General features: G+C 38.8%; 1 protein-coding gene across 6 annotated transcripts in view; it reads right to left on the bottom strand.

Annotated features, from left to right (window-relative positions):
• Window positions 1-27,282, bottom strand: part of UVRAG (UV radiation resistance associated) — a 334,573-nt gene that overhangs the window by 261,916 nt on the left and 45,375 nt on the right. For 5 of the 6 annotated variants that reach the window (XM_055282980.2, XM_055282979.2, XM_055282982.2 and 2 more), the window contains exons 3-5: window positions 25,280-25,314; window positions 9,122-9,283; window positions 3,551-3,625 (exon numbers count right to left, since the gene is read on the bottom strand). In XM_055282980.2, the coding sequence (XP_055138955.1) occupies window positions 3,551-3,625; window positions 9,122-9,283; window positions 25,280-25,314 (272 nt within the window). The remainder of the gene's footprint in view (window positions 1-3,550; window positions 3,626-9,121; window positions 9,284-25,279; window positions 25,315-27,282) is intronic. The other variant, XM_055282981.2, reaches the window with a different exon arrangement.

Genomic DNA, 27,282 nt, shown 5'->3' with positions numbered 1-27,282 from the left:
ACTCCATTTCTCAGGAGAAAAGGTCATGAAAGGAGCATCTGCAGTTTCTCTGTGTCCTCCACTCACTCCTCTCCAGGACCAGCAGATGACTGATCTGATGGTTGGGCTTCAGAGATGGACCTGTGTGTGACTGGCTTAATTCTTTCCAGGTTATCTCCAATCAGAAACAACCTGTCTAACCATGCATACAAACTTTGCTTCTGGCTTGGAGGCTCAGGCTTTGTTCCTATAAGAGGAAGACCTTGGTTTCATTTGTTTTGTTATTTTGTGGGGGAGGTTCAGTCCAGGAGGAAGTATACAGAAGGAATCAACAAGCCCTTTTAGTCGCAGCAAACACAGAATTTAAACCACATTTGTCCATCAGTTTTATTAATAATAAAGCCAATGTTCTGATCTCCATTTACCTATCCTTTTTTCTCCCCCCCGAGACAAGGTCTCGTCCGTTGCCCAGTGCGGTGGCACCATCGGGGCTCACTGCACCATCAACTTCCTCATCTCAAGCAATTCTCCTACCTCAGCCCCTCAAGTTGCTGGGACTACAGACACGTGTCACCACACCTGGCTAATTTTTTGTTTGAATTTTAGTACAGACAAGGTCTTGCTACGTTGCCCAGACATAGCAAGGATCACTCGAGCTCAGGAGTTCGAGACCAGTCTGGGCTACGTTGCCCAGACTGGTCTCGAGCTCCTGAGCTCGAGTGATCCTCCCAGCACGGCCTCCCAAAATCCACTGGGATTACAGACTATCACCTATTTCTGAACTTGCTCCAAACTCAGGAGAAGAAGAAAGAAGTATTAGTTACTGGCTTACTCAAAATCTCAACAGCTCTGAGGATTTGGCTATAAGGTTCTTGGGGGATTAAATACAACAATAGATGTGAAGCTCTTACAGTGTTTGATATACAGTAATGCTCAATACATTTTGGCTATTAATATTATTATTATATGTGCCAGATACTGTCTTAAAAGGTGAGTTATACCAGTTGCAGGAGGAACTTAATGTTGCAACAGTATTAGAACAGCTAACTCTGTACGTGAGATATTATGAACCAGCATCAGTAGCAGTCCCATAATTATTTCATTAAATCACAAACACTTTTACTAAGCAAACTGCATACCCCAAAAACTGTGGCAGATGCTGGGAATTCAATATTATTTACAGAAATCTGTCCTTCAAAAGCTTACAGGCTAGAAAGGAAGACAGACAAGCCTAGTTGCAAAGTGGTATATCCTATGTCAAAGGTATATATAGCATGTTGATATAGGAACTTAGAAGAGGAGAGCTTTCAAATAAAGAAAGAAAAATCTATCAGAGTTTGAACTGAATTTTGAAGAAGTCACTTGAATAACTTCCATTTTGCTAAATCCAATGGGCAATTTTTGGTCCTCCTATTTGATCACTCCTCTTAAAAAAACAAGCAAAAGGACAAACAACAATAACAACAACAACAACAAAACCCTTTCTTTCTTTGGACTTTGAGATTCTACACAAAACTTTGCTCTCTTTTCCTTGGACCACTTCTTCTCAGTCATCTTTTCTGGTGCCCCCTTGTCTATGTGGCCTTTAAAAGCTGGAGGTCTTCCAGGCTTGGGTACCTAGCCCCCTTTCTTCCTACAGTACTGCCTGTTCCTAGTCCATCTTATCACCACTTATGACTTCAATGACTGTTTGTCATTGGCCCCACATAAATATTTCTAACCCAGTCCTCTCCTCTGAACTTCAGACTCATGGATCCAAATGCCTACTTCTATCTACACATGGATATCTCAAAGGCATCTCAAACTCCACAGGATCAAATCGCAACTCACAATCTGCCTCCACCAAACCTGGTTTTCCTCCAGTGTCTCTTAGTTTTCTCGGTGCCTGATACCTTTATCCATCCAGTTACTTCATCTAAGCCAGAAACCCAAAAGTCATCCATGACACCTCCTTTTTCTTATGCCTTAAATTCAAAGCATCAGCAAGTCCTAATGATTTTATCTACTAAAACTTTCTTAGCTCTATCTTCTCTCTATTCTACTGTCACCCTGTTTCAAAGTATCACATCTCTTATCTGATATACTGTAAGATCCTCCTTACTGATCTCCCACAAATATTCTTGCCTCTTCTACAATCAGTCTCTACTGCAGCCAGAATGAAATCATTGAAACGCAAATCTGATAATATCACTGCTGTGCTAAAAATCCTTTCACACAGACCCCTGTTCTTAGGGTAAAATCCTTTACAAGTTCTGTGTGCTGTGGCCCCTGCCTAGCTCTCCAGCCCCATCGGGTATCACTCCCCGTCATCACTCTGACCTTCCTTTAGTCCCTAAAACTCACCATGTTCCCTTCTATTCCATGGCCTTCCAACATGTTAACCTCCTCTGCCTGAAATACTCTCTCTATTCAGCCCCTACTCCCTACTCCCTTTACACAGTTCACTTCTATTCATCATCTGGAGTGTAGCTTTAAAAGTCAAGTCCCCAAGAAGACCTTTCTTGAGCCCTTAGAATAGGTTAGGCCCTCATTATATGCTTACATAGCATTTACCACCATTTGTGTTTACATGTTTATCTGTTAGATTACTGTATCAGTGTCTGCCTCTTCCCTATACTCCACAACAGCAGGAAATTATCCGTTTGCTCACCACTGTGTTCTTAGCACTTGGAGTACATACAGTACAGTGGCTGACATACAGCAGGCGCTCAATAAAATGTTGTTGAATAAATGAAGTACTCTAAGCAATAGCATTTCAGACAACCAAGAGCTATGAAGCGACAGGATCACTAAGAGCAAATAATGCACAGGGTTGCAGGGTAGAACACCATAGTAGAATAGAAAAAGCATAGGCTTTAGAGTCAGGCAACCTGAGATTTCAGCTCAGCTACTTTCTAGGTGGGTGAACCTATGAAGCTCATCTCAAACAACCTTTTTCCTTAACTATAAAATGGAGAGGACAAAACAAACCACATTGGTTATGAAGCTCATCTCAAACAACCTTTTTCCTTAACTATAAAATGGAGAGAACAAAACAAACCACATTGGTTTTGGCTAGTATTAAGTGAGGAAAAGGACAAGAATCACCTGGCACAGTACCATAGATAGCAGGTACTTGGTAAATATGAATTCTCTTCCCTTTCCTTTCTCTAATAACTTTTAGATGTAGAGATAATGCCGACTATAAAACAACCTGATTCATATTTTCTTAAATGTATTGAAAGTTATAAAAGATATCTGAAACATTTAATAAAACTGTATTGCATTTAATCAAAATTCACCATCCTTTCTTAACCCCCAAAGAATTATGTAGAATAAGAGAAAACAGCTAGTTCCAGATTTACTGTAGAAAAATTAATATAATCTGGATTTAGAGAAGATGGACTGGATGGTTATGTGCCTTACAGAATGAGTTTTCACATTAAAAAGCATTCACCTTAAGCCACACTAAGCAACAAATTTACAGCATGATTCTATTTATGCAGAGCTTTTCAGGATTATATCTACCATGTACACCTGCAAGGCACACCTGCACTAAACAAAATTCATAACATTACAAGGATCTTCTTACCTTATGTTCAAATGGAGCACCATAGTAGCCATCATTCAGCCCAAAAATTATTTCATTTTGGTTTCGGGCATGAATCTAAGAGAGGAGGAAAATACAGTATTCATTATTTTTATTCCAATCATGTTTTAATATAACCAGAGAATGACAGTTACAACAGGATCTACTTCAATACTGAGAAACAGGCTGACTACATCTAAACATACTAGCAGAAAACCAAACACTATTCAAAAGACCAGGTGATCAATTCAGCATTTCCTGCTTTAGTCAAAGGCCTTGCAAAACTATCACATGCGATCACAGGCACCATCACTCACGTATCTTTCACAAACATTTCTTGAGGTTGTTATGGAATGGCTATTTCTGAACAACAGGGTATTCAGAGGCATATTCTACACTCTCTGACCCCAAAGAAAACACAATTTATTAAGTCTAAAAGTATTTTTTTAAATATGAAGCCTAGGCCTGGCACAGTAGCTCACACCTATATTCCCAGCACTTTGGGAGGCAGAGATGGGCAGATAGTTTAAGCTCAGGAGTTCAAGACCAGCCTGGGCAACACAGCGAGACCTCTTCTCTACAAATAACAGTAACAATACAAAATATTAGCCGGGCATGATGGTGCACACCTGTGGTCCCAGCTACTCGGGAGGCCGTGGTGGGAGGACTGCTGGAGCCTGAGCGGTCAAGGCTTCAGTGAGCCATGATCACACCACTGCACTCCAGCATGAGTGAGGGAGCACAACCTCGTTTTAAAAATAAGAAAAAAAATGAAGCTCTAGAACAAACATAAAAGATTAATATATTCTATTTTCAAAAAAACAATTTTTTAAAAAGCAATAGTATCCAATCCCTAAAGTCTTTATTATTGTCTGCAAACCAGTCTCTTTTATTATTGTCTGCAAACCACTCTATTTCAGATGAGGTGAGCTTCAGTCAGTGCATCCCAATTGAAACTTCATTTAAAAGGTGGAAGGAATAAAACTTTAAAAATTAAGGAACTGAGGCCAGGCACCGGTAGCTCACACCTGTAATCCCAGCACTTTGGGAGGCCGAGGCGGGTGGATCACTTGAGGTGAGAAATTCGAGACCAGCCTGGCCGACATGGCGAAACCCCGTCTCTACTAAAAATACAAAACTTGGGGCCGAGCGCTGTGGCTCACGCCTATAATCCCAGCACTTTGGGAGGCCAAGGAGGGTGGATCACGAGGTCAGGAGATCGAGACCATCCTGGTTAACATGGTGAAACCCCGTCTGTACTAAAAATACAAAAAATTAGCTGGGCGTGGCAGCGAGCGTCTGTAGTCCCAGCTACTCAGGAGGCTGAGGCAGGAGAATGGCGTGAACCTGGGAGGCAGAGCTTGCAAAGAGCCGAGATCACGCCACTGCACTCCAGCCTGGGCGACAGAGCGAGACTCAGTCTATTAAAAAAAAAAAAAAAAAAAAAAAAAAAAAAAAAAAAAAACAAACCTTGGGCCAGGCACGGTGGCTCAAGCCTGTAATCCCAGCACTTCGGGAGGCCAAGGCGGCGGATCACTTGAGGTCAGGAGTTTGTGACCAGCCTGGCCAACATGGTGAAACCCCGGCCCTACTAAAAACACAAAATTTAGCCGGGCATGGTGGCGGGCAGCTACTCGGGAGGCTGAGGCAGGAGAATCGCTTGTACCCGGGAGGCGGAAGTTGCAGTGAGCCGAGAGCGCGCCAATGGACTCCAGCCCGGACGACCAAGCAAGACCTTGTCTCAAAAAAAAAGAAAGAAAGAAAGAAAGAAAGGAAGGAAGGAAGGAAGGAAGGAAGGAAGGAAGGAAGGAAGGAAGGAAGGAAGGAAGGAAGGAAGGAGAAATTAGCTGGGCGTGGCAGTGCACATCTGTAATTCCAGCTACTAGAGAGCCTGAGTGAGGCAGGAGAATTGTTTGAACCCGGGAGGCGGAGGTTGCAGTGAGCCGAGATGGCGCCACTGCACTCCAGCCTGGGCGACAGAGCGAACGACTCCGTCTCCAAAACAAAATTAAGGAACTCAGATTAAAAAAAAAAAAAACCTCGAAGTAGTATATAGTGTCCAACTATGAAATATATACATAGATTTAGTTACTTCATCAGAAAGAGTTGTGGCAAAAAAAAAAAAAAAAAAAATTCTTCTGCCCTGAAGGTTTTAAGTGAAAGTTCAAGTGGGGGAAAGACAAGAAGGACTACCAGAACAGAATCTCTCCTTTCTCTACCTAGAGATGGAAAGTAGTCGAAGCCAGCAGCAGAAGATTCCTGTAAACATTTCCGTGACTTCCATTATCTCCTACCTCTATCACCAAAGCAAAATTAATCACATACTCCCTGTTTATCCACATCATTTACTGAACTGAATACAATACCAAAAGATAAGTCTGCAATAATAAACTTACAATAAAAACTGTAAATCAATCTCAAGGATTTTTTCATCTTAGAAAAGAGAAAACATTATGAAAGCAGTCTCAGGATTAGAAGGATCCTGAAATTTAATAAACATAAAACATTTTTACACATATATACGCAGGGAAAAAAAGATTAAAATTATATTCACCAAAATGTTAACAGTGGTTACAGCTGGGCAGAAGAATTATGTGTAATTTTTTATTCTCTTTTCTGTGCTTTTCAAAATTTTCCAAATTGTCCACAAACAAAATTAGAAGAAAATAAAAATATACACTTAAAGAAAGGGATGGGAAAGTATGGGGAGAAACAAATCTAACATGAAGGTAAAGTTCTCAAAGTGTAAACTTCATGAAGACGGGCATTAAAATAGTTTGTTGAAAAATAAGAAACAATATAGTACTAGTACTTGAAAAGACATGGGATTAAAAAGTAAGTAACCTGAGTTCTAATTCCAATTTTAACTGTTTCTTAAGGAACTCTTCGGAGAAGGGAACTCTGACTTGTTTTACAGCCCTGGTACCCCGCACTCTATACAACATACGGTAGTTTATCAATGTTAATGGTGTATACTTTAATTCCTTCATCAGCCAAAAACCAGAAAACATTTCCTGCCCTATCTTGCACGAGTGTCATAAGAACGGAATGAGATAATAAGATATGAAAGTATTTTTGGAAATTAGACATAAAAAACATTGATTAAAAAATCTAATAATGTATTAGGAATCAGGCAACCATAAAACTCAGAAAGATCCCTTTGTTCCTGACTAATAAACATGCTTAACAAAACTGGCTATATCATATTGCACACTACTGTGTACATTTCCGAACTGTTAAATTATGCTAATAAGAGTAATGTGTACTATCCTTTACTTATCAATTATAGGTTAATGGCCTAACAATAATTGTGTTAGAATCCTAATATGGAAACTACAGAACTTAGAACTTAACCATAACCTCATATTTTGATATCTTTATGAAAAACAGCATACTTTTTAAGACAGCTGCTAGGATTAGTGAAATGAATAATACATACAGTCTGAGCAAAGAAACAACTAATGGCCTAAATCCACCAAATACTGCGTGATCTTTGGCAAATCACTTAATCTTTCTGAGCTTCTGTTTTCTTAAATACTGAGGAAGAAAACAATACTTGTTCACATGATCTTCAAAAAGCTCCAGGTCATTGTATGTATGTAAAAAGATACCCAAACACTAAAGAGGTATACAATTGCTGTTGTTATTAATACAAAGTTCTAACCACTTAAACTAAGCACAAGAATTTCTTCCATAACACACAAGTTAGGATGATACATGACCTATGGAAGCAATCTACAAAAGAAATCTACCAAAAAAAAGTACCAGATTTGATTTTTGAGTTTAGCAAGGGTGTAGAATACAAGCTCAGTACAGAGATATATATTTCTACATATACTAGCAAAAAAAATTGAAAACAGAAATATTAAAAAAGAAATACCGGCCGGGCGCGGTGGCTCACGCTTGTAATCCCAGCACTTTGGGAGGCCGAGGCGGGCGGATCACGAGGTCAGGAGATCGAGACCACGGTGAAACCCCGTCTCTACTAAAAAACACACAAAAAAATTAGCCGGGCGTGGTGGCGGGCGCCTGTAGTCCCAGCTACTCGGAGAGGCTGAGGCAGGAGAATGGCGTGAACCCGGGAGGCGGAGCTAGCAGTGAGCCGAGATTGCGCCACTGCACTCCAGCCTGGGTGACAGAGCAAGACTCCGTCTCAAAAAAAAAAAAACAAATACCATTTAAATTAACATAAAAATCTATAGGTACAAATCTAACAAAATATGTGCAAGATCTGTATGCTGAAAACTACAAGAAAATTTTTATAAATGGAGAGACATATCATATGTATAGACTGAAAGATTCAATACTATTAAGAAGTTAATTCTCCCCAAATTTTCTTAGATTCAACATCTATCAAAATCCCAGGATTTTTATAGAAATGGACAAACTGTTCTAAAGTGTATATGGAAAGGCCAAAGACCTAGAATAGCCAGAAAATGTTTGAAAAAATAACAAAGTTGGAGAACTCATTGACTGAATTCTAGACACATTTTAAAACTACAGTAATCAAGACAATTTGGTATTGGCATTAAGACAGAAATACAGATCAATGAAACAGAACAGACAGTCCAGAAACAGAACCACATAAATGATTCTCAACTATTGATTTTCAACAAAGATGACAAGGTAGTTCAATGGAGAAATAATAGCCTTTGCAACAAAGAGTACAGGAACAATTGTTCATCCATCTGCAAAACAATGAACCTTGCACTTTATATAGAAAATTCAAAATGGATCATTGATGTAAATATAAAACCTAAAACTATAAAACTTATAGAAGAAAACTTACAAAAGAAAACAAAGGAAAAAGTCTTTGTGACCTTGGGTTAGGCAAAGATAAGACACAAAAAGCATGTAACACAATAGCAAAAACTGACATAGTGGACTTTACCAACATTAAAAAATGGTGGCGCATGCCTGTAATCCCAGCTACTAGGGAGGCTGAGGCAGGAGAATCGCTTGAACTTGGGAGGCGGAGGCTGTGGTGAGCCGAGATCGCGCGCCATTGCACTCCAGTCTGGGCAACAAGAGTGAAACTTCGTCTCAAAAAAAAGAGAACTGTAATCTATTAGCTACGTCAGTCACGAGTACAGCAAAGGTGGAGAACCAGTGGCAGCATATAATCCAGGCAGCATGTCATCCTGTGCTCAATAAATAGTAGCTCTTCTTATTCCTGGAATAACACTACTGGTCAAAAGAGAGGTATTTAACATGATATTCCTTATTTCAACTTAATTTTCAGATTCTAGGTGAGGACATCCAGTAAGACAGAAAAAACAAAATGCTATGAGAAAGCACATTCTTTCCTAAACACACACACAAATCCGTCTTCATAAATTTCTTCAGACAAAGGTGTTTTTTAAACTAGGCAATGATTCAAACATAACAACGTAAGTAACGTAAGTAAACAATAACATATGTAAATGATCATCAAGGTCTCTCTTAGTGATATAAGTAAACAGACATAAAAGTCTCTCTTTATAATAGGAAACGCAGAATCAGAAGAATCAACAGAAAGGTTAGACAGGTTAATTTGGAGATGACAACTACTTGGAACCACAGTCTAAAAATTACCTGCTGACCCAAGTATTTCAGCCCATCCAAACAGACTTTCCATTCAATCAACAGCTGGTAGATGTTCTCCTTTCCACCCCATATCTTCACCACGAAACAAGACACAGATGTATCAAGACGGTCTGGCATAATTCCAAAATCGAGACTTCGCCACGTGGGATTCTGCTCATGAAAATGAAAACACGCTTTAGGACAACTCTATTTGTTTACAATTATTTCAATTATGTGACAAATCATTTTGTTTTTCAAAACCAAAAGACCTCATAAATACATTAAATTGAAAACTTAAGTAAGCCAAGAAGACATTACAATTAACACAAAAGGGGTGATAATGGTACTTTTGAATTTCTCTGCTTACTTATTATAGTCATTAGAAGAAGCGTATATTCCTATCACTCACATGGTTTCATATGGTAATTCATTCATTTATTCGACACTTAATACGTGACTATTAAGAGCCAACACATAAACAATGCCCTCAAAGAGGCTCCAACTTACTGTTGGATTCAAACCTCCATTTAAATAATTACACTGTTTTGTGCAAAGTTCAATAACAGAATTATGCATAAGGCTACACAGCAGAAGAGAGAGGAAACTCTGATTAACAGGGGAAGACATCACAAAGGCTGTGAAACCTGGCTTTTAACAGGTAAGTGGGCTTTCACCAGATTAAAATAAGTAATTTCAGGCAAAGAGGAACACAATATGAAAAGGGCTCAGAGGTGTAAAATGCCAAGGTGTGGTCAGGGCACTCAGGACTACTGCTGGAGCACACAATACAAAAGTGGCAGGACACAAAGCTGGACAGACACACAAGGAACTGAACTGAAGGATCTTTTATGCCTTTTGCTAGGAGGGAATACTTTGTACAACAGTGGGGCCATTGAAATGTTTTCAAGTTGAAAATAACAAGGTCAGCTTTATGCTCTGAAAGAACATTATTTCTCATTAAGAGAATCGTCCAGGGAGTTGAAACCCTCTCTGAAAAGTGAAAATGTTAAGGAGCTTTCATAACATCAAAGGAATGAACTACAATGTAATACGTCAACTACTTTCGCTTATTTTCCCTACATTAAACATAACGGCTTTCACTGCTGAATGTAAACAAAATCAACGTATTAAATTACCAATTTTCATATTATGTAAATCAGTAAATCAAAGGGTCTTCAGATAAGGGTAACTAACTGTTCTTGGCTTTGTGGCAGTTTTTTTTTTCCTGACCAAAGTGTGAGGTGGGAGAGGACACTGAAATACTACCACAAATAGCATGATGATAACCAAGTACGCACATTTATGCAGTCAGTTTTATACTGGATTGTATAAAAACTAAATGCTAGCCATGCAAGAATTTCAGTCTAAGATCAACAGAATTCCACTCTTAAATGACCTCCAGTCTGTATCTCACTATAATTGTTTTAGCAGCCCTGCTAAACAGGGGCAGAGTTTCAATTAAATGTGAAGACAACAATAAGGTCTGGGAGTAGCTATGCTGACCCACACTACAAGAAATGCTTAAAGTTCTTCAGGCTAAAGGCAAACAACACTGGATATAGACTTGGATCTAGGCGAAAGAATGGAGAGCACTGGCAATTGTAAACATGTGGGTAAATATAAAAGACTATATGGCCCAAGGGTGAATGGGTGAATGGAAGGGAGCCATCCATTTCTGATAATGACTGACGAGACAATCCTCTCACTGAAAACAACTAAAATGTCAGCTAAAATATTTTTTAAATAATAATAATAATCACCATTAACATCAAAGAATTTCCAAGCCAAGGAAGAAAGAACCCAGAGAGATAAGTGGAGATCTAGAGGTCTTTGTCGTGAAGCCATGACGGATCTATACAAAGCCAGGGCTTTGGTTTTCACATTCTTTCTTTTTCTTTTTTTCTTTTTGGGGTAGAGACAGGGTCTCACTATGTTGCCCACACTGGTCTCTTAACTTCTGGGCTCAGGCAATGCTCCCACCTCAGCCTCCCAAAGTGCTAGGATTACAGGGGTAAGCCACTGCACGTGGCTAGTTTTGGCATTCTTAAAGGAAGCAAGGACACAATTCAAGAGCCAGGCCCAGGTCCCACCCATGACTAAAAAATGTCCCTCTCCACACTGAGGACCACAAAAGGGCTATACCCCTAAACAGCATGAGTGAAACTAAACTAAATCCACCAAATCCCTACACACAAATGTCTGTAGGGAAGGTTGCCATAACGAGTGAGAGGAGAACCTTCCTTGGAAGAAGAAATTACACAGAATGAAGCAGAGATAAAAAGAACAATATGGAAAAAAAAAAAAAGGTTAAAAACATGGATGACAGAGTAAAAAGATCTGATATGCATTTAGCAAGCAGTCCAGAGAGAGAAAATGGATTAAGGAAGAAGGCAAGGAATTAAAGAGATAAGGAGCAATTTCCTAGACTGATTAAAAAAAAAACAAAACTAATTCACAGGTTTACATACCTAACAGGTCCTAAGCAAGATAAATAAAACCATATCAGAACACATAAAACCAAGTAACTGACAACCAAGAAATCCACCCAATGAAAATACTCTTCACAAATCAGAGTAATAATGAATACATTTTCAGACAAAAAAACTTGGGAGTGTGACACTAACATATGCTCACTAAAGAAAATCCTAAAGGATGTACTTTAGGCAAAGTGAACTCAGAACATTTTTGCTGCAAGAATGAATGAATAGCAAATAAATGGTACCTATAAGAGTAAATCTAAAGAAGGGGTAGGATGTCTGACATGATAAAATGAGTAGCTCAGCAAATTTATCCCCAAAAAGCAACAGTAAAACTGGACAAAATTCACAATCCACTGGCAGAAGTTACTGGCTTGAGGTATCTAAGCATAAAGTCACGAATCACTGGGTGACCACTAAGCTATGCAGACATAGGAGTAATCACTAGAAATGTGGATGGGCTTGGGAACAGCAGCAGACCGTCACCCAAACAGAACCACTGGCTTGTGGAATGGCTTTGAAGAATCACGTAGCTTCAGCCTTTCCTCTGAAAAATGAAGAGAGCTGACAGGCAGAGTGGTAGAGAGGAAAGTGCTATAATGAAGCCACGTTGTTGAATTACATAATTCCCTGTGTCTCAGAATTTTCAGTTATAAAACCATCACTTCACAGGGTTTTTATGAAGCTTGAACAGAATAGTAATAAAAAACTAATTATAGCAATAGTTACTATTTTAATACTTACTAGTGACAGTCACTATATAAAGTATTAATAATAGATAAAAAGGGCATAGAGAATGCTTATTCTAGCACATACAAATATTTCATCTGCTGAATAAATTAACCTTGTTAATCCTAACAATAAACCCACATGAAGTAAATAAGACAATTTGTTAATTCCAATAGTTAAGACAAAATACCATATTTCATCAAATCCAAGACATCACCAATCATAAAATGCATCAAAATTGTATATACAACCAAAAAGAACTGGTTTAAAGATGCATCTAGATTGTGCAGGAATGTTAAATTGTGAAAAATTAAAAATCAATAAAACACAGAAGCTGAGTCTTCTTGCCTAAGGTCACTTAGTAAAAACAGTATCAGAATTTGAATCTAGTTCTCTAGAATTTGTCTCATGTTCATTTTGTGTGTGGGTGTTGTTGTTTTTTTTCTTTCTACCAAATTACAAAAGACAGAATTTAGAACAAAGGCGGGCTAAAGAGAATGTCAACAATTTCCTTATTTTATATCTCACAGCCAGAGGCAGAAAAGGAAGAAAGAACTCTGCCCTCTGCCTATGCCCTATTCTCTGAGAGAAAGGAAGTGGGGAGACTCCACAGGTCTCACACTTGCTCTTGCTGCTCCATCACCAGACTCTACAGCTGACTAAGGCTGAGAAAAAACAAACGACTAAACATAATGGTAAAGCCTAGACCACTACTACAAGAATGAATCATTCATCACAGATTAGCTAAGAAGGAACTGGCCCTTCACTGGTTCACCCAACTGTCCACCGAGGACGCTGAGAAACCTGTAGCTAGGAATGCTGGGGAAACGCCTTCTAGCCTGCAGCCTGAGGATGTGCCTGCTCCCCTGGAACTGAGTACCCTTCACCAACTCTACCTTATATGAGTAATGGCAATCATTTGTGAGCCATTTACTACATGCTGAGCACTATACCGGATTTAAGTTAACATGAACTACAGGACAAACAAGCAAGCTGCGTACAACATAGAAAGAGACAAAATGAGGGCTTCCTCTAGCTTACATATCCTAGCAATGAAAGCAATAAAAGGGACCTTTGAATTTGCCTAGTCCACCTCAAGTTCTGAAATGAGGAAGCTGAGAGCCTCTGGTGGGAGCCCCTCCCTGCCTCTACCCCCACCCATTCTTTTCCTGGTTAACGTTTCTCTGACCTCTAGGTTTCAGTTCAAACATCTCTTCCTCAGAAGCCTTCCCAGTTCTCTTTAACTGTCAGCCTTCTCTGCCTGCCACCCACCGTGAGGATGGGGCTTTTCTTGCTATTGTTTTCCCAAGTAGATAATACAGTAACCTGGAGACAAAGTAAGTATTCAAATATTTGCAGAATTTAAAAAAAAAAAAAACCCTATTCCTGGCACTTTGCTGCAAGAAGACCTAATCACTTTGGGGTCAAAAATATTAAATTTAAGGCCAAGACCAGAAAGCATAGCTTAAGATTCATTTGGAAAAAGTGATTCGCTTTCTCACCTAATATGAATCATGCTTTATAAATAGAGAATAAAAACCATTTTACTCATTTTTACTACTGGTATAATTATTACAAGAGAGGGGGAACAATGAAAGCTGTGTGTTCACTGATGTCCTTGGGACTGGCTGCCGCTCCTCTATGCTCCCATAGGAACCTGTGAGTGGTTAACTTTCTTATGGCACCTGGCATGACACATCACCATCACTGATTTTTTTGCCTGTCTTCCCCTCCAGAATGTGAGCTCCTCAAAGGCAGAGATTTCTACCAGTGTATTTATCCTCTACAATATCCAGCACCATTACCAAAGGTTCAGTGTGCCAGGTACTATACTACTAATTTGACTATATATTCTTACTTAATCTTCACGAAACTCAAGAGTCTTGTGAAACAGACAGCACTATCCCAATTTTTCAGGAGAAGCTGATGCTAAGAATTATTAAGTCACTTGTCTAAGGTCATATGGTTGGTTATATCTGGAACAGGAAGACAAAGTCAATATCTGACACTGACTCTAAAATTATGGCAGCAGGCTGGGAGCAGTGGCTCACACCTGTAATCCCAGCACTTTGGGAGGCTGAGGCAGGCGGATCACAAGGTCAGGAGATCGAGACCAGCCTGGCCAATATGGTGAAACCCCATCTCTACTAAAAAATACAAAAATTAGCCGGGCGTGGTGGGGCGCACCTGTATCTCAGCTACTCAGGAGGCTGAGGCAGGAGAATCACTTGAACCTGGGAGGCAGAGGTTGCAGTGAGCCGAGATCGCGCTACTGCACTCCAGCCTAGGCAACAGAGTGAGACTCTGTCTCAAAAAAAAAAAAAAAAAAAAAAAATGGTAGCATCAGATCACTTTTGTATACAAGGAAGGCCATGTTGTGGGGACTGTCTAAAGTAAGAATAATGGAGCCTTATGTCCCAGGCAGCCCCTGAAGGTCGAGTATAATATAATCATTAATGTTCCTCATGATAACCTTGACTTGTTGAGAAAAGGTTGAATAATCTTCCCTTATTTAAGAAAGGGGAGAGGAAGAAAATCCATTAAAAGGTAATATGGATATGAAAAACTCAAATGGTAACATTTTACTAAACTGAAATTCAACAGACCACCAACTCCACTTATCCTTTAATAGTCAAAAAGAAGATGAAAAAGAGCTTCTCAACTATCAAGTTAGATCAAATATATCCCATCAACTTTTTTAAAAAGACTCCAATACTTGCTCGGGATTTGTTTATTCTTAATTGGCATTAACTGGCATGATTTTCCAGAACAAGTGCTCCACAACATAAATATCATAATACCATATTAAACTAAACTAAAACCACAACATAATTCCATAATCCCACCAGAATGGCTAAAATTTAAAAGATAGATAATACCAAGTTTGGGCAAGAATAGAGAACTAAAAATCTCACACTGCTGGTAAGAATGTAACTAGTACAAATGCTTGGGAAAATTATTTGACAATATCTACTAAAGCTGAACATAACCTACAACCTGGCACTTAATTCCACTTCTAAGTACATACCTCAGAGAAATGCACACATATGTTCAGCAAAGGATATGTTCATTAGAATTAGTGAACTACTATATACAACATGAACGAATCTCACAAATATTATGCTGAGCAAAAGAGCAGATGCAGGCCGGGCACAGTGGCTCGTGCCTGTAATCCCAGCACTTTGGAAGGCTGAGGTGGGAGGATCACTTGAGGTCAGGAGTTCGAGACCAATCTGGCCAACATGGTGAAACCCTGTCTCTACTAAAAATACAAAAAAAAATTAGCCTGGTATGGTGGTGCACACTTCACCTACTTGGGAGGCTGAGGTGGGAGAATCACTTGAACCTGGGAGGCAGAGGTTGCAGTGAGCCAAGATCCCACCATTGCACTCAAGCCTGGGCAACCAGAGCGAGACTCTCTCTCAAAAAAAAAAAAAAAAAAAAAAAAGGGCATATGCCATGTAAAAGTTCATAACCAGGCAGAACTAAGCTATGGTGTTAGAAGTCAGAAGAGAGATTCTCTTTGGGAAAAGGTAGTGACTGAAAAGCAAGAGATAGGCCGGGCGCAGTGGCGCATGCTTGTAATCCCAGCACTTTGGGAGGCCGAGGTGGGCAAATCACCTGAGGTCTAGGGTTCACGACCAGCCTGACTAACATGTTATGATGAAACTCCAGCTCTATTAAATATAAAAAAATAGCCAGGCATGGTGGCACATGCCTGTAATCTGAGCTACTTGGGAGGCTGAGACAGGAGAATCACTTATACCTTGGAGGCAGAGGTTGCAGTGAGCCGGGATCGCGCCATTGCACTCCAGCCTGGGCAACAAGAGTGAAACTCCGTATCAAAATAATAAATAAATAAAACAAAGAAAAGCAAAAGATGATCGTGTTTCATTGATCAGTTCCTTTTGAAAAGTCATAAGGCTGTTATTTGTGCATTTACTAGATGTGTACAATATCTCAATAAAAAGTAATGAAACTATTTTTTTTAAAGATCCAACAAGGGAAAAAACAAGAGGTGCCCCAATGAAATAAATCAAATGAGGTCATCTCTTCCTGATGTATGTCCTAAAGCTAAACCTTCCTGGTCTTCAAATTATACCACTCTAAAAGGTAGTCATTTACTCCCCTTTGTGTAAGACCGCCTTTCAATAAGAGTAAATATATTCTAAAATATGAAGTAGCATAATTTCCTATTACTATTAGAGTGATAAAGTATCAGAAAAGGCAGAAAATAATACCTCCTTTCAAAGTGAAAAAATGACACTTGGTGAATGTATCTGAAGGGGCATAATGCATGGCAAGAAAGAGGGATAGATACTCTTGGGGGTTGTTGCAGCAAATATTCTTAAATACTTCATTCAAAATCAAATGCCTCTGGAGGACAGGGAAGTTTTTTGAAGTTATTTCGTGTGGTTGAATAGATGACCTGGGTGTTCTTTCTAAGCCAATACAACACTGATACAGTAGAGCTATTGTCAATCTTCTGATTACAAAGACTCTCCTTTATACTATTACAAAATAGTTGCCAGACAATGAGCAATAATTCCTAAGTTGGTACATTCGGATACAGGCAGATATAGCCTGCCACACATTCAAAGATTTTATAGCGTACTATTTTTACTATATAGACCCAGATGATTTTTTATTTATATTTAACCTATACATACCTGCCCAATTTCTACATGGAACAAATTAATCAAGTACTAATATCATCCAGGGACCTACACCACCATATTCACTGAAAAGTACAATAGTAGAATATCAGGATATTTATAAGCTCTGAAAAGTTCACTGTCTACCACACACCCACAAGAGGACATAAAACCACTATTTATTACTGTTGCTTGATAACAAATGTATGGTTACAGGAACACAACCAAGAACTCATAAAATGTGTTCTAACTTTCTGAAACCATGCAACACATCTCACTGGAATAGCATACTGATTTTATCATTACTATTAACACAACAAACGCTCTTTCCCTGTCTCATTCACTTTTATTCAGACTTCCTATCTCAATTTAGAAATTACTAATTGTTAGAAACCTTTCCTAACTTCTCCCTCCAAACTAACATAAATAACACTTTTACATGTTTTCATGGCATCCTGTTCTTCCCTGGTACTACATACAATTCCATGTATTGATTATCTCTGTCTCCCTTCAAATCATGTAGTTAACCAGACAGAAGTTGGAAAACCTTGAAGATGATGCAGTTTAAAAGACAGTAACATAATCTGACATAAGCTACACACACACACACACATACACACACACACACACACAATGGTAATTCATTCAATCATAATTCAACTGAAACATAAAGTTGGTTTGAGAATTACTCAGACCAGTAACTCATAAAAAGTATTTGTACTGTTTAGCCAGTTTTTTTCCCAAAGATTTAAAAAGAGCTCAGTCACAATCTCAACAGAACTTTATAGTTCTGATAAATTATGCCACATGCTTTCCCTAAAATGCATGCTCTAGAAATTGTTTATTCAATGATAAAGCCTATCACTGACCTCTGTTAGCCCTCTAGCAGACTTAATCAGTGGAAGGAAGTGGGATATAAGGGAGGCTGCAAAACAGCAGGGCTCTGGAACACTGGTTTTACCAGTTATTAGCGGTGTGACCTAGATCAAGTTCCTCAGCCTGCTGAACCTGGTTCCTCAGCTGTAAAACAAGCATATCTCTTAGCTTGGAATGCTATTATCAGGATGAGAAATAATGTATATGACATGTCCAACATGCTACTTCAATCATAGGTGGGTACTTATAATTGATACCTCTTCTTCATTTAAAAAATCCATGTAGAGAGACATTTCAAAACACACACAAATTAGCTATCAGTATACTCCCACCATGAGATTTTTAATATTCTAATAAAAGTTAAAAACTCATTTTTGGAAAAATAACCAATGATTAGATTAACTTTATAACTGTTAAAGGCAGATGTGGGTTCACAATATAATTAATCTCTTTTATAAACATGAAAAACCAACTTCAGAGAATTTAGTCACTTCCATTGTTATTGCTTCAATAATTTTACTTATTAACCCAATGACCCTTCAATAATATCAAGGATCTAACCTCTCCCTGAACACAAGAAGAGATGATACGGAGGGCACAGCTAGCTGAAGCCAGAGACATTAACACTGAACTATACATTCACCATGAATTGTTCTATGCTAAATATATCATGAATAAGGTGAAGGTCCTGGTTCACCAGATGTGCCCCATTTTGCATTAATTGTAATGCTATGCCTTCCAAACTCTCATTCTCATGCTCCTTAGCCCTTGACCATCATCTCCTATTGCTCCAGGCCATTCCCTCTGCTGCCCTGATCCTCAATTCTCTTGCACCTGTCTCTCTGTCATACGTGCCTAGCAACACCTCAAACCACCTCTGCTCACTGTACTCCAGCCTTACTAACTTCTTAGCCATTTCTTGAACACCTCAAGTACACTCCTGTCTTTCTACTTTCCTGTTTCTTGTCCTGGAACAGTATTCCTGAAATAGCTATATAGCTTGCTCCCTCACTTCTGTCAGGCGTCTGCTCAAGTGACATCTCCCATGTGACTCCTGCAGAAAAACTGCAATCTCCCCCGGCAAGTACTCCCTTATTCTGCTTCAGTTTACTCCATTCTATTTATTACCATCCAACATAGTCCCACTCGCCAGTTCTAACGTGAGTATTTTTTCACAATGTAAGATGAATTCTGATTTCAGAAATAGTAAAATCAATAAAGTCCTACAATCTTTGACCACCAGGTGGCAGTCATCCAGTGTCATTGTATCTACATGCACACCCTTAAAAGTAGCCGTGTTTGATACTAGGTTAGGCACAATGTTAGCACTACATGTGCTGCTAAGTTTAATTGCCATTTAAAATATTTCTCTTGATTTATATTGAAACAAAAAATTTTGTAATATTTAACAATTTAAATTCAAAAGATTTTTTAAAAATCAAGTGTTCACAACCATGTAAACAGAACTCTCGCAGACTGGCAGTGAGGGTATAAATCAAACAATAATTTTGGAAAACTATTTGGCAGCTTTAGCTGACCATATGCATATTCCTAGCAATTCCACTCCTAGATGTACACTCAACAGAAATACATCCATACATTTACCAAAAGACATATAGGAGAGTGTTTATAGCAGCACTATTCATGTTAGCTCAAAACTAGAACCTAACCAAATGCCTATCAACAGAAAAAATGAGTCAATTCTGTGATTTCACACAATGGAATATTATAGGGCAAACAAACCACAAATATGTCCCAAAAAATAAATGAATCTTACTATATAAAGTTGAAACATGGCAATAGGACACAAAAGAGTGCATACTATATTATTTCATTCATACAAAAGCAGGTAAAATTAACCTATGGTGTTAAAAGTAGGAAAGTTACAGTGACTGGAGAGGGCAGGAGAGAGGGCTTTTCAGGAGCTGAAAATATTCTATTTGTTGATCTGGATGCTGGTTATACGGGTGTATTCAGTTTGAGATAATTCATCACGCTGTATACTTATGATCTATAAACTCTTCTATAAATGTCAAATTTCAATAAAAAGTATTAAGATTTTGTGTAGGCAGAAAGCACAGAAACAGAGCAATGAGGCATGAATTTGGTATTAGAGAAGCAAATATCTGTCACTGGAGAAATGACTTCATCCAACCTCTTTAAAGGACTTAAGGAAGTAAATATTTTATTGCTAACAGGATTCCTTATCATAAGTCAAATAATGAAAAAAGGAAAGACTGCTAAATATCTGGGAATGGATTGAAGAAACTCCAGAGTAACAAGAGGTTAGTAAAATTGAATCACAACTGATAAGACTATTGCCCAGGCCTTATGTTCAGTTTAATTAGAATGTTTAACTATTTTTTGTAAATGTAAAGTAACAGTGAGTCTTACAGCCAGAAACTTAGATTTGGATACATATATATATGACATACTAAACATATTTTGTTTGTTTGCCAAGTCAAAGCAAATCACGATACAATGACTAGGGAGATTACAAACATGAACCACATGAGGTCCCTGCTTTCTGAAGTTTATTATTACATATCAAGGAAGCTAAGACAACCATACAAAAAGCTATTATATGGATTTATAAATGAGACTAGTGGTATTAAAAAAAAGCACAAAGTTTTTTATTTCGTTTTTGTTGTTGTTGTTGTTGTTGTTTTGAGATGGGTTCTCACTGTGTCGCCCAGGCTGGAGTGCAGTGGTGCAATCATAGTTCACCACAATCTCAAATTCTTGGGCTCAAGGGATCCCCCTGCCTCAGCCTCCCAACTAGCAGGGAACTATACGTATGCACCACCATGCCCAGCTAATTATTTTATTTATTTATTTATTTATTTATTCATTCATTCATTTATTTTTTGTAGAGATGGGAGTCTCATCATCTTGCCCAGGCTGATCTCAAGCTCCTGGGCTTACGTGATCCTCCTGCCTCAGCCTCCTAAAGTACTGGAATATAGGTGTGAGCCACCACACTCAGCTCGAAGTAATTTGTTTTTCCTTTGAGACAGGGTCTCACTCTGTCACCCAAGCTGGAGTGGCACAATCTTGGCTGACTGAAACCTCCGCCTCTGAGACTTAAGCAATCCTCTCGCCTCAGCCTCCCAGGTGTTTTTGCGTTTTTTGGTAGAGATGGGGTTTTGCCATGTTGCCCAGGCTGGTCTTGAATCCTAGGCTCAAGCAATCTGCCCACCTCGGTCTCCCAAAGTGCTAAGATTATAGGCATGAGCCACCGCACCTGGGCCAAACTACTTTTAAAAAAACAAAAAGGTGAAATTTCTTCCTATTAATGATTATAAGCCCTGGCCAGGCGTGGTGGCTCACGCCTGTAATCCCAGCACTTTGGGAAGTTGAGGTGGGCAGATCACCGGAGGTCAGGAGTTCAAGACCAGCCTGGCCAACATGGCAAAACCCTGTCTCTACTAAAAATACAAAAATTAGCCGGGCATGCTGGCGGGCACCTGTAGTCCCAGCTACGCAGGAGGCTGAAGCAAGAGAATCGTTTGAACCTGGGAGGCGGAGGTTGAAATGAGCCGAGATTGTGCCACTGTGCTCCAGCCTGGGCGACAAGAGCAAGACAACGTCTCAAAAAAAAAAAAAAAACAAAGAAAGCTTTTCAGAGGCATCTAGAACTGTGCTGTCTAATATGATATCTACTAGCCTCATGTGGCTATTTAAATTAAAATTAAACAAAATTTAAAATTCAGTTCTGCAGTAGGACTGAACCACATTTCAAGTGCTCAGTGGCCACATGTGGCCAGTGGCAACTGTATTGAACAATACGTAGAACATTACCATCACTGCAGAAAGTTTTATTGGACAGGTGATCTGGAGTATTCAGGAGTTAGAAAGAAGCACAGAATAAGGGCATAAGAACAGTTTATCTAATATTTGAGGGAAAACACTCTTTTTTATCTTTTTTTTTTTTTTTTGAGATGGAGTTTCGCTCTTGTTGCCCAGGCTGGAGTGCAATGGCATGATCTCAGCTCACTGCAACCTCCGCCTCTCAGGTTCAAGCGATTCTCCTGCCTCAGCCTCCTGAGTAGCTGGGATTACAGGCATGTGCCCCCACACCCGGCTAATTTTGTATTTTTAGTAGAGATGGGGTTTCTCCATGTTGGTCAGGCTGGTCTCAAACTTCCGACCTCAGATGATCCACCCGCCTCAGCCTCCCAAAGTGCTGGGATTACAGGCGTGAGCCACCCCACTCGGCCTCTTTTCAATCTCCAGTCCATTTTTCCATGTCTCCTTTGACGTCAGAGTGATGAAACCAAGCCACTCTGGTCTAAGAACCAAGCTCAGAATATAAACAAGGAACAACATTCTGTATCTCAAAGTTACATGAGTGAAAAAGATACTTACAAGCTTATCAAAGTCCAACTTAGTTCACCAGAGTGAAAATTTACTCAAAGCCTTAATTAGAAATAAAGTATTCAAATCTTTGCCTAATCCTTTAGTATCTAATTGAAGATTTGCAGTTTCAGGATATAACTTCGAAGTCAATAAATATCCTTAGGGAAGAATTCATTTATCAAGAAACATTTGCTGAACATCTTCTATGTGCCAAGCACAATGGTAACAAATAGATACAAAAGCATTTAAACGACTAACTATCAGCAAATATCACAATAGCTTAAAAACTGCAAAATCCTAAACAGGAAAGAAACCAACAATTCTGCTGTTGACCTGGCAGTGCTTCTTCGGAGACAGCAAGAAGGGCAGTAACAACGTGCCATCTCTGGCATATTCTCTGAGGGTTGTTAACTCCTGTACTGCCCAATGCCCACCAATCTGAACCAATCACAATGAATTAGCAAAAAGCTAAGAAAAAGAGCTCCCTCAGAAAGAAAGAGTTAATTAGGCCGGGCACAGTGGCTCATGCCTGTAATCCCAGCACTTTGGGAGGCTGAGTTAGGCGGATTGCTTTAGGTCAGGAGTTCGAGGCCAGCCTGGGTAACATGGTGAAACCCTGTCTCTACAAAAAATACAAAAATTAGTCAGACATGGTGGTTCATGCCTGTAGTCCCAGCTCCTTGGGAGGCTGAGGTAAGAGGATCGCCTCAGCTCACGAGGTGGAGGTTGCAGTAAGCTGAGATCATGCTACTGCACTCCAGCCTGGGTGATGGAGAGACCCTGTTTCAAAAAAAAGAAAAAAAAAGTTACTTAAGTTAATAGAACCTTTATTAAGATATAAAAGAAAAAAAAAGAATCCTTGCCAAAATCTCAAAGAATACCTTTAAAAGGAACATCAAAAAATTAATATTTGTCAAACAACTACCCAAAAGAAATACACTGGGAACTAAGGGGATAGAAAGACATACAGTCTGTGACCTCCAGGAGACTTGATCTACCTTGTGAAACAGAATGTTCATGAAATCACAATGCAAGCAAACACTGTATGAGGTACATTCGGAAAACAATTACAGTATAAACTGAGTTGAAAGGGACCTACAAGTCTTTTGGTCCAATCCTCCCCCTTGTCTTGAAACCATTCTACAGTATTCTTTGGAGACAATACTCCACCTAAGTGCACTAAGGATGAAGGTATCATGACCTCAGATGGCTCCAAAGCAATTGAAGATGGAGGCCAAAAGGAGTTGAAGATAGGAGTTAACATTCAGAGATCTTTAGAAATATGGATTTGAGAGCCAAGTGAATATCTAGTAAATCCAATACTAATAATGCAGAACAATACACTAAAGCGCCATTATGACATAGGGTCTATTATAACACAAATCTGGGGGAAAAGCAATGGATATTGAAAACCATCCCCAACATTTGACTATGGAAAAGAGAACAGAATAAATAAACACAAAATTCTGTTCTATCTTCCCCATAATCACTCCTAGCTCTCAACTGTCTGCAAACTATTTCTGTTTCCACCTGAGCAAGGAGAGGAGGAAAAACTAATATTTACTCAGTAGCTATTATATGTCAAGCACGATGCTAGGCACTTATTTTATATCATATAATATACGTAGAACCAGAGCTTTACTGGTGATGGGACCTCCCCAGAGACGGACTCAAGGAATCTGTCTGGCCTAGAATCCAAATCTATTGATATTTTAGAAACATTTCAAAGACAGCTTGATGAAGAGGAAAGAGTAGAGACAAAGACAGAAGGTCTAGACTGGGGTTCTGGTCCTGCAGTCCTCTGACTCTGCGAAAGTTGTTGGAACTCTCTGGGTACCAGATTCCTAAGATCCACCCCATGTACTTTACAGGTTGTTCTAAGGATCAAAATGGGATAACATGCAAATACAACACATCATTGATAACCATTAATTCATTTAACAAGTAGTTACTGAGCATCTATACTATTCTAGACTCCAGGGTAACAAGAGCAGCAAGATTGGCAGGGCCCCTGCTTTCATGGAACTTATGTTCTAGCAGGTGGGAGGCAGTTCATAAACACAAACAAGTAAGCGAGCAAGAGTTTCCAACAGTGATGAACGCTTTAAAGAAAATAAAACAGGGTCATGAAAAAGCATGACTAGGGGAAAGGGAACTGCTCTAGATGAGATAGTCATAGAAAGTCTTGCTGAAGTGACATAGCTGAGACCTTGCAGACCTCTTCAGTCAAGCGAACAGCTGAGGAAACAAGTGTTCTAGACATAAGGAACAAGATAAGCTTTGTGTGTTTGAAGCACTGAAAGAGGTACACCTGGAACACAATGAGTGCGGAAAAGAGGAGGAGATGAGGTGGAAAAGCAGACAAGGGCCAAATCCAAGATGGTACTGGACCATTACTAAGATATTTTCCTTACCATAAAGGTCTTCTTTGTTTTCAACACAGCCTAATAAATTGAGCCATTTATGCAAATATCCAGTGTATACATTATCAAAAGTAGGATACTTACAACTTTCCAACTGAGCAATGCCACTGCCAAGAAACAAGTAGGAGTATCCTATACAAAAATCCTAGGCATAAAATTCTTAAGAACTATATCTAAACAAAGATATCATTTATTATGACATAGGGCGAGTGAAATAATCAGAAACTTATTTATAGGAAATGGAAGTGAGAAAACTATAGAATTTGAGTTTTTATCATTTAAAGTTCTTAACAGAAAAATCAGTTCATTCAGTAAATTTTTTTTTCTTTTTTTATTTTATTATTATTATACTTTAAATTTTAGGGTACATGTGCACAACGTGCAGGTTTGTTACATATGTATACATGTGCCATGTTGGTGTGCTGCATCCATTAACTCGTCATTTCATTCAGTAAATATTTATCAAGCACCTACTACATAAGCACTAGAGATACAGCAATGAACAAAACAATGATGATTTAACAATTGAGCAGATCCATTAAAGTATCATAAAACCAGAGCTGAACCTCAACTTATTTTACATTTCTGCATTTTCTGAAAACAGGTGTATATACTTAGTCATATGTACCCGTCAGAAAGCAAACTTACCAAGGAATTCTTAATCACTTCACTTCTATAAAATTCTGGAAAAGAAGAAAAAAGAACAATAAGTGATATGAAAGAAAATAAGCCCATTAACCAACTCTTAATCCTCTAAATTTTTTAACATATGTTGCAGTACAATATTTAAAATATTTTCAAGGGATTTATTCTCTCTACATCTTTGTCCATTAAAAAAAAGCAAAAATTCAATGAAAGTGTTTTAAAGGGAAAAAAATTCAGTAAAGAAAGATAAAACCTTTCAGATTTGCTTTAGTGATTATTTGACTCCTTTTTCCTCCAATTCTAATTTGAGCCCTTAAAAGCTCCAACCTTCTTCCTTCCCTACTTCCACCCTCACAACTGACTCCATCCACTCTGTTTTTCTCAAACATCTCGAATGATTACCCATTGCAGTACTGTGGAGCGAATACTGTTGTAGGTTACCTGGTTGCTAGTGTTTTAATCTAGGTTAACCGGCTGACAGTTTTGGTTAAAACACTAGCAACCAGGTGACTTAAGTTCTACTTCTACCTCTGTCACTAACACTATGTCTCTTTAATTCCCTTGGGCTCATTATTGCTCTAAGACAACTTAGAGAATTGAACAGATAATTGAAGGTCCTCGGTAAACATTAAAATTTCATGACTCTACAAGCCTTCATGTATGTTGGAAAAGGTTACAAAACTCAAGGATGCAATCAAAATGTGTCAGAAGTTCAGACATTCCCGAAAAACTTCCAATATTCCCTCTGCTAATCCTGCCCAAGTCATCTCCATGCTGCTGTTATGGCCAACATGATGAAACCCCATCTCTACTAAAACTACAAAAATTAGGCGCGGTGGCACATGCTTGTAATCCCAGCTACTTGGGAGGCTGAAGTAGGAGAACTACTTGAACCCAGGAGACAGAGGCTGCAGTGGGCAGAATTGCGCTACTGCACTCCAGCCTGGGTGACAGAGTGAGACTCCATCTAAAAAAAAAAAAAAAAAAGAAAAGAAATTGCATGCTCAAAGAACAATTTGACTTTCTTAGATATTGCCAAATTGTTACCTACAAATATTATACTAATTTACAATACCATTTATGAAAAAGTCTGTTTCTCCAACACTATGAAACCGTAAGGATTGTTCTTTTCATTTTATCCTCAAATGGTTAACCAATTATTCCAACCATTAACTGACAATACAAACTTAGAAATGTATGTACTTATGTATACATATACATATATCCTAACATACACGCACCATACTTTTTTCAAAAAACAAAAGCATAAGGGATTTAAAACTATTGTTTTTTATTACAGGGTATTTTTACATTATACTGTATATATTTTTGTGTTGTTTGAATTAAAGTATATATTACTGTTAAGTCAGTGAAAAACACAATAAAGATAATCCCTTTTTCTTTTGAGAAAGCGAATTCCTTAGCTTAATCTGCAAAGTGTCTAAATTAAACAGTTTTTGCAACATATATTTCCACCTCTAAGATGAGTGGTATCATTCCTTCTTCCAAAACTTTGTTAACTTGGGGGCTGGGTGTGGTGGCTCACGGCTGTAATCCCAGCACTTTGGGAGGCTGAAGCGGGCAGATCACCTGAAGTCAGCAGTTCAAGACCAGTCTGGCCAACATGGTGAAATCCTGTCTCTACTAAAAATACAAAAATTAGCCAGGTGTGGTGGTGGGTGCCTGTAATCCCAGCTACTAAGGAGGCTGAGGCAGTAGAATCGCTGGAACCCAGAAGGTGGAGGTTGCAGTGAGCTGAGATTGCACATTGCACTTCAGCCTGAGCGAGAGCAAAACTCCATCTCAAAACAAATAAATAAATAAATAAATAAAACTTTGTTACCTGGCTGAATAAATCAAACAAAACAATTCGCCTTCTCCAGTAGACCCTCAAAATGAACGTGCCAATGTAAATGAAGAGAGTTTAACAAAGGAGCCATACAATTTGGAAAGAAATTGCTGAGTATGAGGTTATTTCTAATATGACAAACTTGAACCTACACTGT

This window comes from Symphalangus syndactylus, chromosome 6, assembly GCF_028878055.3.
Source record: "Symphalangus syndactylus isolate Jambi chromosome 6, NHGRI_mSymSyn1-v2.1_pri, whole genome shotgun sequence".
NCBI lineage: Eukaryota > Metazoa > Chordata > Mammalia > Primates > Hylobatidae > Symphalangus > Symphalangus syndactylus.
This window is presented reverse-complemented; position numbering and strand designations above follow the sequence as displayed.